This window comes from Halyomorpha halys, unplaced genomic scaffold (genome assembly GCF_000696795.3).
Source record: "Halyomorpha halys isolate HHAL.00 unplaced genomic scaffold, Hhal_1.1 Scaffold1054.1, whole genome shotgun sequence".
Classification (NCBI taxonomy): Eukaryota; Metazoa; Arthropoda; class Insecta; order Hemiptera; family Pentatomidae; genus Halyomorpha; species Halyomorpha halys.
The window spans coordinates 282,832-297,663 of record NW_027111400.1 but is presented as its reverse complement, the minus strand read 5'-3'; the positions used below and the strand labels follow the sequence as shown (position 1 = coordinate 297,663).

The 14,832-nt window shown below is 28.8% G+C and overlaps 1 protein-coding gene across 2 annotated transcripts in view; it reads right to left on the bottom strand.

The window, feature by feature from the left end:
- LOC106688110 (serine/threonine-protein phosphatase 4 regulatory subunit 3) overlaps positions 1-13,369 on the bottom strand; it is a 17,102-nt gene extending 3,733 nt beyond the window's left edge. For both annotated transcript variants that reach the window (XM_067049403.1, XM_067049404.1), the window contains exons 1-8: positions 12,993-13,369; positions 12,213-12,389; positions 12,070-12,125; positions 11,538-11,636; positions 10,536-10,679; positions 6,118-6,322; positions 4,014-4,104; positions 2,696-2,876 (exon numbers count right to left, since the gene is read on the bottom strand). In XM_067049403.1, coding sequence (XP_066905504.1) covers positions 2,696-2,876; positions 4,014-4,104; positions 6,118-6,322; positions 10,536-10,679; positions 11,538-11,636; positions 12,070-12,125; positions 12,213-12,354 — 918 coding nt within the window. In that variant the 5' untranslated portion in view covers positions 12,355-12,389; positions 12,993-13,369. The remainder of the gene's footprint in view (positions 1-2,695; positions 2,877-4,013; positions 4,105-6,117; positions 6,323-10,535; positions 10,680-11,537; positions 11,637-12,069; positions 12,126-12,212; positions 12,390-12,992) is intronic.
- Positions 13,370-14,832: the final 1,463 nt, after the last annotated feature.

The window sequence follows — 14,832 nt, the reverse complement described above, 5'->3', positions numbered from 1 at the left end:
CCTTAGCCTCCTATTCATAAATTATAAACATTTGTGTTTACATGGATAAAAGTTGTATTGAACGGAATTAATTAGCAAACACTCTAGAATCAAAATAAACAACGAACAAACGAAAAACGACAGGACTTTTTGAATGCCCTGGTATATGAAAAATGCGTCCCTTCCTTAAGGAAAAATTCCGCGAGACCTTCGGAGAGAGAGTTCACCGTGAGAGGCCTCTGGTTTCAATCTCGCGGAACAATACCAGATAGAACAAGGAGCTTCTTAGAAGGCCTAGGTGTTAGCATTGGGGATACTGCGATCTTGGCGGAAAATATTATTTTGGACTCCCTAGGGACCATACACCATCACCTGCATGGGAATTAGCTCGGAGATTATTCATTGTTTTATTTATTTATTTTAATATGTTGACCTCTCTATTTGTGTGTTTTAACTTATTTATTCATTATATTATTTTATTTTATTAGTACTATTATTTTTTTGTTGTTTTTTTTGAACTTATTTATCCATTCAAGTGTTTCATGTAACCGGCTTTTTATTACATTTTCCTTTGAATCTATGTGTTAGTTTTATTCTCATAAAATGCATCTATTTGTTTGTTTTTGGTAAACTGATTTACTGCTGTGACTATAAATGATGGTCTGATCTCACATTGCCGTCTAATAGTGAATTTGTTTAGCAGGTCACTGAAGAGGATGTAGGAGGGTGAATTTGTTGATCGGGTGAATTAAAAAATTGTGAAATAGTGAAATTGGAGGAGCAGAAATGGAAAAGAAAAAAGGAATGAATTGAAACATTTGTATTTGGTGTATAGACCGAAATTGATTGTAAAAAGAAACTGTAGGAAAAAAAATTGTTTTCTTTATATCTTGTTGTACCATGTATGTGTAATATATATATGTCCGATTACGGATTGATAAGTATGCTGTGTGAGATAGCAACCTGATGTATTTAGGCAGCATAGATGAATAAAGTATTTCTCTCTCAAAATAGTTTATAATGATTACCTTCCTAGGAATAGTAGTTTTCATGATAATTCAAAAAAAAAAAATTAACAAGATGTTGATTTTTAATTGTTCAGACAAAACTTTTGGTAAATGAAAAATTGTATTCCAGGACAGAATAAATGAAATTAGAGGCACAGATGTCTATTAACACTCAAATTAAAGCTAGTTTAATATATTATAAAATAGTTTGATATTTATCTTCATAGGAGTAGTAGTTTTTATGATATGACAAAATAAATTCACAAAATGTTGATTTCTAGTTATTCAATCAAAATTTTTGTAAATGAAAAATTAAATCTATTAGACATACAGAATGCTCAAATTAAACCTTGTTAAATGTACTATAAAGTAGTTCATAATTAGTTTTCATGACTTTGCTAAAATAAATTCACTATATGTTTATTTCTTTGTGTTATGAAATAATTGAATTCAAGAACTATTAGATGTACAGATGTCTATTAGGGCACATATTTTAGAGAATTTGCTCTCCTTCAAATAAAGGTTTTTAGTGATGTAGGTAGTTTTAAGTAGATGGAGTTCTAAATGAAAAATGAGCTAAAATGCCAGGTTATTCTGGAATAAAATAAACTTCTGGTAGCATGGATCTCAAATACTTCAATCTTTATTTTGATAATTACTGTAGTATTCCTAGTCTTGTCTAGGTAAAAACTGAACCACTTGATAAAATAAATAACAAACAATATAAGTATAATGTAATAACAGAACTCAAAAATGATTTTTTTTGTATCTTTGGAACAGCAGCCATTTTTGCAGGTAGATCTGACTTGCTCTCTTATTTCTTTAGCGGCAATTAATAATGATTCAAAAAAGGCTATCAAAATCTTCTCCAGAAAATCTATTTCTTCTCATGCACTCTCATATTAATAAGCAGAAAAGTTTAGAAAAATAAAAAAAGTTTTAAAATCTAATTTTTAGATTTTATTAAGAAATCGGTGGAAAGAAAATGGCCATGAAATTGTAAAAACAATGATTTAGAAGATAAAAAGTTCCAAAAGAGCAGTGTTTTATTACTTTAAAATTAGAAATCTATCACAGTCTACCATACACCACAAGAGGTATGGCAGTAAGAAGATGCAAAACAAAAAATTCTAATTTGAACATATGTTCAATTCAAGGATTTATTTATCCCTCCCCCTAAAACATAAAAAAAAATATATATATAATAATAAAAAGAGAGAAGAGAATAAATCCCTTTGGGAATGTATATTTTTGATATTCTTGAAATATTTTCAAACTTAGACCTTTCTTCCTACCTCAGACATCAAGTAGTAATGCAGAGTGTGTCAATGTGATTCCAATTATTAAACCACTGCTTGACAAATATTTTTTATATAATTTATCATATTTGCAAAAATAATTTTCTAATGACATCCCTGAGTCATCCACTGTCCACAAACCGTCGGGATACTGTGGACCCCTCTTTTGAGAAATGTGGATATAAGGGTGCAGTGAGCAATATAATAAATTTATATTCTGAATAAACCAGTCAAATAAAATTGATTATTAGTCATCATAAAGATAACATGTCTTATGTATATAGGAAAATACCCCTTCCCTTCAGCAGAAGTTCAATTTAATATAATTCCCTAATCTCATAGCGATTAAATTTATCAAAAATAAGTTTAGATAATAATAATAATTATTATAACACAAAACTAATAATTTACCTGAATAAGGGTAACAATTTCAACCTTGTTAAAAAATATAAAACTAGAGAGAGTTGAGAGCATATTGTCCTCAAAGACAGAAGGCGTTGGTAAAACAACATCTTGTATATATTGGACTCTGTAAGTCTGGTGTATTTTAGATAGTAGTTCTTGATTTGTAATTGGTATCACCTCTTTAAATCTGGAAAAAAAAAATCATGTTTAAATAAAATTAATAAATTTGTTGTATATTATACATGAAACTAGAAAGTAAAATTATAAATAACCTCCAACAACTAAATTAGCTTTACAAACATAATAAGTAACATATATTGTAATATGCTCTTTTTTAGTAAATAGTATATTTTGATGTATAAAGGGGTTTTAATATGTTTTATTTTATGTATCATTTTAATATTGTTCATTTGTTTTGTTTATCCAAAAAGCAAGCTAACTAATTTTCATTGTCCATAATAAATTTGTGATTCAAAACAAAACCAAGATGGCGGTACGTATTTTTCAGTCAACAAGTCCGTTGAATCAAGGCCATGTTGAGCAGATTCAAATATCATAAAAACTATTTTAACTCTTCCCATCATAATTGAAAATACAGTAAATTTAAGAAAAAATAGAATTCAAGAAATAGTGCTAAAGAATAATATTCATAAAGTAAATCATTTGCAAAAATCCCTAACTGTTGTGCGACAATCGATGTTTACATGGAACATCGAGGCAGGTTTTAGCTTTTAGATTCATTCGTGGTTTGGGCGCGCATGTGAAATGGTGTTTCCAAGATGTCCTCATCAATTTCTGTCCAGCAAGAGTGGACAGTTTGAAAAAGGAAGACAATCAAGAAGAAAAGGACTCTTAGTTTGGATTGCCTGGTGAGAAGACGTCCGTCGGCTGGAAGCGGAAAAGTTTGGAAGCCATTGTTGTGAGAGAGACATAGCTTTTAATAGAAAGAAGGGAAGCCATTTTTGATGTTAGGACATAGCATTATAGAAAAGAAGATACCAAAAATCATCAAAAGAAGAGTATATAACTTGGTTAGTTTTTGTTATACCTAATAATATATACATGTGTAAAATAGACATAAATTTAATTAAGTGTAATTATAATAAGTGCCTGTTTCTGATTGCCTAGCAACCCGCCCTGAGATTAAGAGTCTTTTATATTATAAATTTAAATAAAATTCTATTATCTATTTAGTATTAAAGTTTTTAAATTTAAACCCTAGCTATCTCCTTTATAATTGAATTTAGTTTAAAAACGATCAAAATTCTTTTTATTTAATTTTAAATAATTATTAAATTATTACAATATTAAAAATTTAACTCACTTGGACATTGTTCTTAGGTAATGTCGATGTCGCTTAGGTGCTGACGAAGGGTCGTATTCCAGACAACCAACAACATCAAATATCGTGTCATCTATAATAATAATAAATATAATGATTTCAATAGATTATGTTAAAATATTATAAAACATCATATTGTAAATAAAACAATAGTTTGTCATCTGACTGTGATTAGAAACACCACATAAGTAAATCTCAAACATTTAAATTTTTTTTAAAAATTTATACATATTAAAGGGTTAGAAGTCATAAGGGTGTCAATTTGCAAATCAGGGAATTTTGCTGTCTACCAGAGTCTGAACCAAATTTATACTTTAGTATTAAATAAATCGAGAAATTTTCAATAATTATTCATAATTTAGTCAATAATGAACTAATGTCAAACTATTGGGGTATTGGGGGAGACAGTAAATTTGTGGAAATACACAAAAGTTTATTTATGTGAAGAAAGCATAACTTAGGACCAATCCTGTCCTTCCTCAACAACAGGTTTTCAGAGAGATTGGCTGAGAAACCAATGAATGGTTTTGAAAATTAGTGAAACACAGATAAGAATCTACATTGAGAAGTTTAGTTTTATCAGGTTCATGGAAAGGATACATGAATTTATACACAATGGGCAGCAAACATCAAATTGTAAAGCATAAATATCGCTTTGTTCATCCCAAGGCTTTAAGCAAATACAAACAAACTCAAAAGATTATGGGAATCAATTAAATGGAAAATAAAAGATAAAGAGAGACAAATTGAAATTTTCCAGCATCTTATTTAGCAGAATTCATATGGTGCACTCAAATTAAAGAAAAAGATATGTTTTTTTTTTTTTAAATTTTAGTAGAAATAAAAGATTTTTGATGAGAAATAAATAAAAATTAGTTATGTTTCCATAAACAAGTTTGTTTTTGTTATTTTATTTTAAATAATTTAATTTATAAGAAGTACCCAAAATTGTCACTGGTACAATCTGAATAGAATAGATTGGAGAAAATAACCAAAACTAAGTCATTTCTATAAGATATGGATGGCTTTATTGTATACAAGTGTTAATGCATGTTAAAATGGAATAATTTTTTTTTCTTTATCTTGTGTACATGATATTTTGTAATTACTTAATCATTATCATATTGTTTTTCTAATTTTTACAGCTGAAATATTCCTTTATTATTATTATCTTTCTATTTGATCTATTATATTATATTTTCATTCATTATTTTCTCCAGTATATATATGCACATACATCGCCCTTAATTGAGGCAGCTTGTATTATTAGTCTTCCTTAAATAAATAAATTCAATATCAAAGCTTCGTAGAACTTCAAATTTCCGTTAAAATACTCCCGCTGCTCACAGCTACTCCCACCCTCATCCTTACCCTCACTTCTTGCCTAGGACTCAGCAGCTGAACATGAGTACTTCTATTTTACTAACCTTTATTTATCCAATTAGCTATATTAATCTACCCCTTTGATTTTTAGCACCATTTTCTTCCTCATTCTTTCTTTCATTTAATTGTACAATATTTGTTGTTATTTTACTATTCATTACACCAGTAGTACATATGCTATTCTACCAGACATTATTGTACTTGTTTTTAGTTTATATTCTACTCATATATATTTATACAAATTTTTTAGTTTACTAAATTCACCATTATTATATATATCATCTTTTTTTACAACTTCCTATGTATATTCTTATAGCCTTATCATGACTTATAATGTTTATATTTTGTTCTCCTTTAACCTTGATGAATCCTTGCAATGTGGGACGAAACGTCGATTACTAATAAACAATTTTTCTACTGATTTTTTACCTTTCTTGACCTCCACCCAGACCATTTTCTACAATCATCATACATACGGTCAAGTTAACTAATAACCTTAATTATAAATTTCCAAAACAAGGTTGAAACGATCTACTACACTATTCTATGCAAGTTCTCATTTAGTTTATTTCCTATTTTAGTGACCCCCTCCAATATCATAAAAATAATAAACAAGCCCAACCTTAAACTAAATAGGGCTTCAAATAACTGAATACCAAAGTATTATACTTAAATTGAAATTTACAAAATAGAAGAATCTTACCAGCAAACATAACTTCAAAGAGAGCATTCTTGTTCAGAAGAAATATGTTCTTGAAAATATCGTACAAGAAATGGAGTCCTTCAATATTTTCAAGATCTTCACACATGTGAAATAGATTGAGAAGTTTCTTAATGTAACCGTCGGTTTCTAGGGCAGTAGCAAGCTTTTCTTTTCTCATCGGTGAAGTTAAACAGCTACCAATAAGCTGTAACATAAATTTAAAATTTATAATAAACTGCATACAATTTAATTAAAAAGAATAATCATTTAAATTTAGGAAGAGCAATGAAATAATTTTTAAGAAATTGGTCTAATTTTAACACCAATTCACTAACAATATAACCTATTTTTCAGAGTACAGATCGCAAAATGTTTGACGTCACTTTTTCTAATAAAAGAGAGTTCTTAACATCAGGAATTTCTTTTGTTGATGTTAAGGTAGCAAACAATTTTAAGCCTATTTCTTTAGGTTCATATTAAAACACTGGCAAATAGTAAATATGAAATTTATTTTATGCACTTGTCTTTGATGTTAATTGTCTAGAAAATGCTCTGTTTCCTAGAAATAAAAATAAAGTTTTTTTCTTACGAATTGAAAATTGAATAATTTCAAAGTTGCTAAAAGTGAATTTGAGGTTTTTAGTCAGCAAAAAAAAAATCATTTTTAACAAAAATTGAGAAAGAAATGTAAACATTTTTATTTTAAATTTTACACAAAGTGTGTAAGAACCACAGCTCTAATTTTCATTCTGCAAAAGCTGTAAACCTGATTAAGTACATTTATTTACTGATATAAAAACACTAAGAGGAAACAGAAAACAGTATTAAGCCTTAAAGATCTTTTCAATACAATATATAACAAACTATTGCTTTATAAATTTGCTTGTCTCTTATGGCAATACTTCCATCCCGGTCAGCCTAGGTTTGATTAGCTATTCGTGTCATGGGGCCAGAACTTTTCATGTAGCAAGACGTGCCTGATGAATTGTTGCCGATTTTTGTTCTGATTAGAAAATTCGGCTTCATCCAGGAGAGTGCAATCAATTTTCTCTCTCTGAGAAGAAAATCCAGCAAAAGAACACTTCTGGAACTCTATCACTGCAAGAACTTTCCCAAAAGAACAACATGTTTCAACTATCTCCAATTTTCCATCATTCTTTGCTAGTTCTCTGGAGTGTAATAGTGGGTCCAAGTTCCATCAGAGGTCACTTTGTCAGTGAAGAAAGGGTCTTCCTCAGCCTAACATTGGCAAATGTTTCTTTGTTCCTCAAACAAGAAGTCAATGAGCCAAATCCTAAAGAGACCAAGATCATTGTGACACTGACCAACTATGACGTAAACTTCAGAAGAAATTGATGGTGATACAGCAAACCCTTTAATAAGTTGACCAAGAGCTTCAATATGGTTTTATATCAAATTCATCCAAGGCCCACAATGGAGGGGTTTTTTCTCTTTCGTTAGAAGAAGTTTTGTGCAAAGGAAACACTCTAGCCTATGAAGGGTGTTTTAACCAAACCGCATACACAATTTATGCAGAATACCAACAGACTGGATCATGCCTCCTCAACTTACTATTCCCTTGGACACCCCACCCATCATAAGGGAATAATCAAGCAGAGCCTTTGCTTTACTTTAGTGCCCATAGCATTTTCGTTCTCATCTAGTAAATAAAATAAAAATTCACAGATATCCCTTCTCACACATGTTAGTAACATTCTGAAGACTGTTCCAGGATCCTTTTAACTGTGCATTATTTCAGTAAGGAAGCAAATATAGAGGGGGAAGTGATGCAAGATACAAAGAGAAGTTAAAAAGAAACGTAAACATTTATATTTTACGACCTATTAATGAGCCTTATCTCACTTCCTCATTTATTCCTAACTTTAAAAATACGAGCATTATTAGTATCAACAAGATTATTAGTAAATGATTATAATTTATTTTTGAAATTTTCCAAATGATATATATTTAGTATAGAAGGTAAGTTTGTCCTTCATTAGAAAACCACAGCTCAGAATTAATACGGAGACGGGAATGAATAAGCCTTCCAATTAAGGCCCTCCTAGCGTAGTCTTTGTCCTAATGTAGCGGGATCTCTGATCCAGAGGTACTTAATTCTTCTTGTGGTAGTGTGTCTGTCAAGTATAACAAAGGCAGTCTTGAAATATAAGTCTAAAGGTAATTTCATTTGATTTTTGTAGGAAATTTATCAATACAATTTTGTGATTTAATTGTTTTTAAATGATTTTGTATGTTGTGAGAAGCTGTGGTGAAGTTAGCATCTGTTGAAAGTACTAAAGTTTTGTCTGCATAAGATGCAAACGATGTCTGCTGTTTTTGGAATGTTGATAGTGTACATAGAGTATAGAACTGGACCTAAATTGCTCATATACTATCTATGCAATAGGCAGAATGTTTTCCAACCTAATTAACAAGGAAAAATTTATCCTCTAGATATGACATTATAATAAAATAACAGGTAAGCAGTAGAATTCATTAAAGATTGCTAAGGAGACTATCATGCCACACCTTACTAAAGACCTAAGCAATGCCTACAAAAGCTGCTACGGTGCAATATACCTTCCTTAATAAACAGCATCAACTACCCAATGACATTGTTGTATTGTAGAGTGCCAAATTGCTTTGCCAAAACAGGACTTACATTTCCATCTCAGAAAGGATAGAGCCGCTTTAAGAATAATTTTAAAAATATTTTCGAAAGGCTAATAGGCCTGTAAGAAGTAATTTGGTCTTGAGTTGGTTTACGTATTAGGATCATTTTAATTATTTAAATGTAACCCCCTGACCATCTTCTCCTCTTATTTGAAACTACCATAGAAGAAGATAGAAGTTCAATTTATAGTGATTAAATGGTTATAGCCTATTTGTGATTAGATCTATCATATAATAGGAAGGAACTTTTATCAACTTTTCTCATTAAAAAAAAATAAATGCAAGCTGATGAAAAATAAAACAATTTTCTGCTCAGCCAGATTCGAAATAGGGTCCTTGGAGTTAGTAGTCATGTGCCTTACCCCAGGGCTACCCGCGCTCCCACAACTTTGTTTACTGATCTTCGATATTATTCTAGACTTGGATTCCATTTCAACAATTTTCACTCATCTAAAGAAGTCCATAGAGAAAAAGATAATCTTAAAAAAAATTAGAGAATTTCAATTTCTATGAATAAACGAAGGCTCGTATAAAGAGAGTACTAGCAAAAGCATATTTAACAGAGGATCGCTATTTCAGCAAATATTTTATGCCACCTCAAAACCCAATAATAATGACAAAAAATAATTCAAAACATAATCTACAATTAGAAGTATCAGTTGTGAAATTAAAAAATACATATTGAAGTATATAAGATCAAGATCAAGCAACTTGACATGAAAAGAAAAAATAACCTGCGTAATCTCAAATCACCCACAATTTCATCAATTATTTATCAATTAAATATATATCAATTTTTATCAAAAGGAATGTTAGATATTGCTGTCACATTATGAAAATAAGAGTAAATACTGATCAATGAGAATAGGCAATACATTAATTATTAATAATATAATTGATTTTGATAAGTATTAATAACAAGTAATACTTGTTCAGAAACGAATGACGTCTATGAAAAATTATTATCAGCAACTATCTATAACTAACTATTATATCTTTCTACCAATATATTTTGCCCTCAAAAATTGATATTTTAAGTGGTACGACAGGAAATCAACAGGCATAGAAATGTATAACAAAATATTAACACATTCTGATCTATTTAAAAATAGGATAGAAAGAAAAATAGGAATTGTGTAAATTCATACAATGTTTGCAATATATGAATATTATAAAATATAAATACTTAATAAAACCCACAAGACCATTCAAAAATAAATAGACCATACAAGCAGATATGAAAGATAACTGTTATTAAACCGATAATAAAAAATATATATTGTAATTTAATTGATTCATATTCAACTAAATCAAATACTTCATGTAGAATTCATACCTTTATCAATATTAATTATAGCTTCATAAGGAAGAAAAAAAAGATGTACTAAGTGATAAAAACAGCTTTTCTATACAAGTATTTATTCTTCATTTCTATAATTTTTAATAAAAAATTGTTTTAACTAATAGATAAGTATTTTTCTAATGATGATGAGTTGACCATGAGAGGTAATAAAAAAATAAAAGACGAGCTGTATTATCACATAACTACCAAATCTATTCTTTAAAAAAAAAAAAAAAAAAAAAAAGGTACAAATATATGCATTCAAATGTCTTAATAATAAAACACCATTTCTACAGCAAAAGTTCCAGTAACCCATTTCAATTAAATATAACTTTCAGTATACTCAATAAGTAAGATTGATGAATGATGAATGGTAACTTAACTAAATAAAACGAAAAATTACCTCATTTATTTCTTCTAGGCGACTAAGCTCACAAGGTGGGAGTTCGATTGGAGGGGCAGTATCGGACATATCATCAAACCTTTCATCTTCAGATTCTTCTACGATATCCTGTGTTATTTCAACTGACGGATCTTTTCCTTGAACCTATAATGAAAAAAATAAATAAATTTACAAAAAGTAATCTCCTTGAAACTGGATTCATTCGTGCAATTATTAAATCATAATCTTCAATATAAAACTCTCCTACATTCACAATCAAAGTCATGATGTCTTTGCATGCAATTTGGAAACAAATCATGAAAATTGAAAAAAAAAAAATATTTGGCATTAATTTTCAAAGGTTGTTGGAATATAACTGTATTTGACTTCAATGTAATTGAAAAACAAATAATTTATTTTCAAAAGATTTATTAATCCATTTAAATCTCAATTTAAAAACATAATCTATTTCAATTAAAGAATCCAACATGTAAAATTAATTTTTATAAATACATAGACACATAGAAATTTGATAAAGGTTTATAAAAAATAATAAATATTATCAGATCATAAAAGCAAGTTATTCTATATTTACTAGCAAACAAATTTAAATTTCAAGTTGAAGTCTAATGAACTACATCAATAACTAATTCAATTTTAAGATTATAATGTTAATTCACTAAATGATTTCAGAAATTTGGCAAGTCAAGTATAATCATACGAACCTTCTCACTAAATGCTTCTATAACAGTACAAATGCTTGTAAAACAGTACAACACTATCTCATAAACTACTAAATAACTACAAAATAAATCAATGAAAATTTTATAATTATTTTCCAACAGATATAACTTCTTATGGATTCTTATAAATCACAATTAAATTACACTATATTTGGTATGGATTAAATAATTTCATAGTAACTTTCTCTTCAATTTATGACAATATTATCAACTTATAATCAGTTGGAAATTTCAAGATAAGTAAGAACACATTAATAATTTGATTAAAGGTATAATTTACCTGACATATTTTTTCCCAAATCTCATCGCAGCCTGCTTTTTCTTGAAAACTCAGAGCAAGGTCAAAATTATCGCCCTCTGACCAAACTATTAAAGTATCCTGAAAAATGAATAATTGATAAAAAAATAAAATATAGATCAATCCAAAATGAATGGATAATGTAAAAACTAATATGCAGTAGCAGCCATTAGTATTCAGGCTAAAGTAAATAAACAAACAACTATAAACACAAACATACTTCTCAAACCTACAATACAATCAACTGATAAGAAACAAATTTTGACAACGTATCATTTTTTAAAAATTATAATCAATAATAACACACTAAAACAAACAATTACAATTTTAATAAGGATTACTTATTCAAAAAAGGTATTAAATAAAAAAAATCTTCAGAAAAATTAATTTTTTTTTTTTTAATAATAAGTGTATAACACCCAACAACAATAAATAAAAATCATAACAGAATAAAATTCAATCTCTAATATAGTTAAACAATATCACTAAAAATATAACGTAAAATTAAAAATACCTGTTGTTTCTGATACGCAGTATCTGGTAGGATCTTCGATTCTAATAATAATGAACCTATTAAACAGAAATTTCAATCTTGATAAATAGCAGTACATACAAAAATACCACAACTAAGTCATAAAATAATTCACTGAGGTATACCATCTAATTCTGCTCTAACTAAAAGTGATATCCCCTTAAGCCTCTCTACGTAACTCGAAGATACATGGCCAGTCCCGCGATCATCCCACTGACGATCAGCATTCAAAGCATACAATTTTACACGCCTTCTAGTGTCAGCCATGATATTAGGTTCACTTATGCAGTTCTTGAAATCATCTAATGACATGAATAAGAACACAAATATTACATTTATCAAAACAAACCAAATCACTCAATTGGATATTAAAGCTCCTCCATTGAATATTTAAAACATTAACAAAATCCTCATCATAAAATCACTTTGTTATAACTTAAAACTGACGATGAAAGGTAATATTAGAGTTTAAAAGTAACTACAGCTGTTTATCAAATAAACTATTATAGTTCTCTAAATAGATTCTTACTTTTTTGGCTTTCATTCTTTAAAATAAGAAGATCCTATGCATTTAAGCATTTTAAATATCTAACTAAAATTGAATTACGAAACTACATTAATGAGTCATTTGGTCAACTTTTAAGGATGATTAAAATATTATTCAAAATGGTTAAAGGTGAAATTAAATTCCAAAAAAACGGTTATTTTAAGGTGTTAATGAATACTTTACTTGCATCATTTTGATAGAGGAAAACTCTGAATTAAAGACATGTGGATTAACATCAGTACAAACTCAAGGTAAAAAAAAAAATTAGACTAAATCATTTTTATAAGCTTTAAAAAAAGCCCTTCACTCATATAAGGTAACGTTGTGAAACAATGATAACTACACAAACAATACCTACCATCAATAACTGTGCCACTGGGCTACAGAGGTTTCTCCTCACTTACACTAACAAAAAGACACATTTATCACAATTTCCTAAAATTATATCACAAATTAAGATGATACCGGGTACTGTTATAAAACTTAATCAGTTAAAACGGCGTAAGCAAGCTTGAATATTATATGTTTTGACTGAGAGATGAGATCGTTGAACATTGTTGTCTTTAGACTACAATAACACGTACTCGAAAAAATATAAGTCTCTAGATTCCACACATAGGTTAAACCTAAAAATATTAAACACTACTACAGCAATTTAATACAAAAATAATCACGTCTTTGTAATAAGAGCCAAATCAGTAAACGAACAACCATCTCTGAGTGCAAACGCCATTACTTAAATGAATGGTTGCATTATCGAATATTATAAATGTATCAACGCTTAGCAATATCTGATAATTCTCTATCATTAAATTAAATTTACAAATAAAAATATCTGTTTTAATTATTAGTTACTGTTGAAATTCTATTATTGTAGTTCTCAAAAATATCAATTTATAGATAATATATTTTAATTCTATAAATAACTTTGCCTAATATTTACGCATGATTGAGATGAAAAAAAAATTTAATTTAAGAATATTTAAATATGAATATCAATATATTGTATTACTTTAATAAAATGGTAAGTGAACTATTGTATAATTATGAATACAGTGACCTCCACGTGAGCGGGAAATCCAGCCATATTTGAAAGATCTATTTGGCCTGCTCACAGAAGTCACCCGTAACTACAATACTCAACTCAATGTCAACCTTGCGATGCCCTTCTTTATTTTCTCAATCTTAAATTCCTTCAGATAAAGAAATCCTTTTTTACGAGTATATTAAAAATAATTCATAGAAATTAAATTGGTAAAGAAAGTTTTAACAAATAACAGCAAGTTTGTTTAAATTCTGGTTTACTTATGATTATTATTTATATTTTTAATTCACTCGCCTATAAAAATTTGTTGATTAATACAACGCAGTTTTTATTTATTATTCATAAATGTATATTTAAATTGTATACATTGAATCACATCATAAATTAGCACTAAAGTACATAAATAAGCAAATTTTACTACAAAAAACCTTATATAAGGCCTCATACAACACCCCTCGAACGCACTTTCTTTTAATTTTAGTGAAAGTTATCATGGGAGATCTCTTATTCAGCTTCTTTTTAGAGTAGTTCTTACTTATTTTGTGAATTAGGATGTTAGCATGGTTTTATTATCTAATATTAACCATAAAATTTACGTAAAAGTAACAGTTGTTGTAGATGAGTATTGTTATAATACATTAATACCTCAAACCATATTCGTTGTATTAACAATACAGGGAGCATATCACTTCATGATTAGAGATGAGCCGTATCACCATTTTCGTTTTACCGTTTCGTTCCCCTTGAGGTACCGCTATATTTCGATCCTCTTCTGTCTTGTTCCAGCCGAGAAACATATATCTTACAGCCCACCATTAACCAACATTAGTTGAGAGGTGCTGGATTCAGTATTTCGGTTGGGACGAAACGTAAAAAATACTGACATATTTAATTTTCATTCGAGTTCACCCTAAAAATGCGTATGAGTCTAGAATATTTATGTCGTCATTATGATAGGCTTTGGAAGATACAGATGATCAAATCGTCAAATTATAATTGATTCATAAGGGAAGTTGAATTATTACATTTTTTTATGTTATACGATTTTCTGCATATTGTCCAAGTTAATTCTCACTTAAAACCTAGTGCGGTGCGCCACCACTCAACTTTCACTTACCACTCTACTTATGTCGCCAACTTTGTGGGCTCGTTT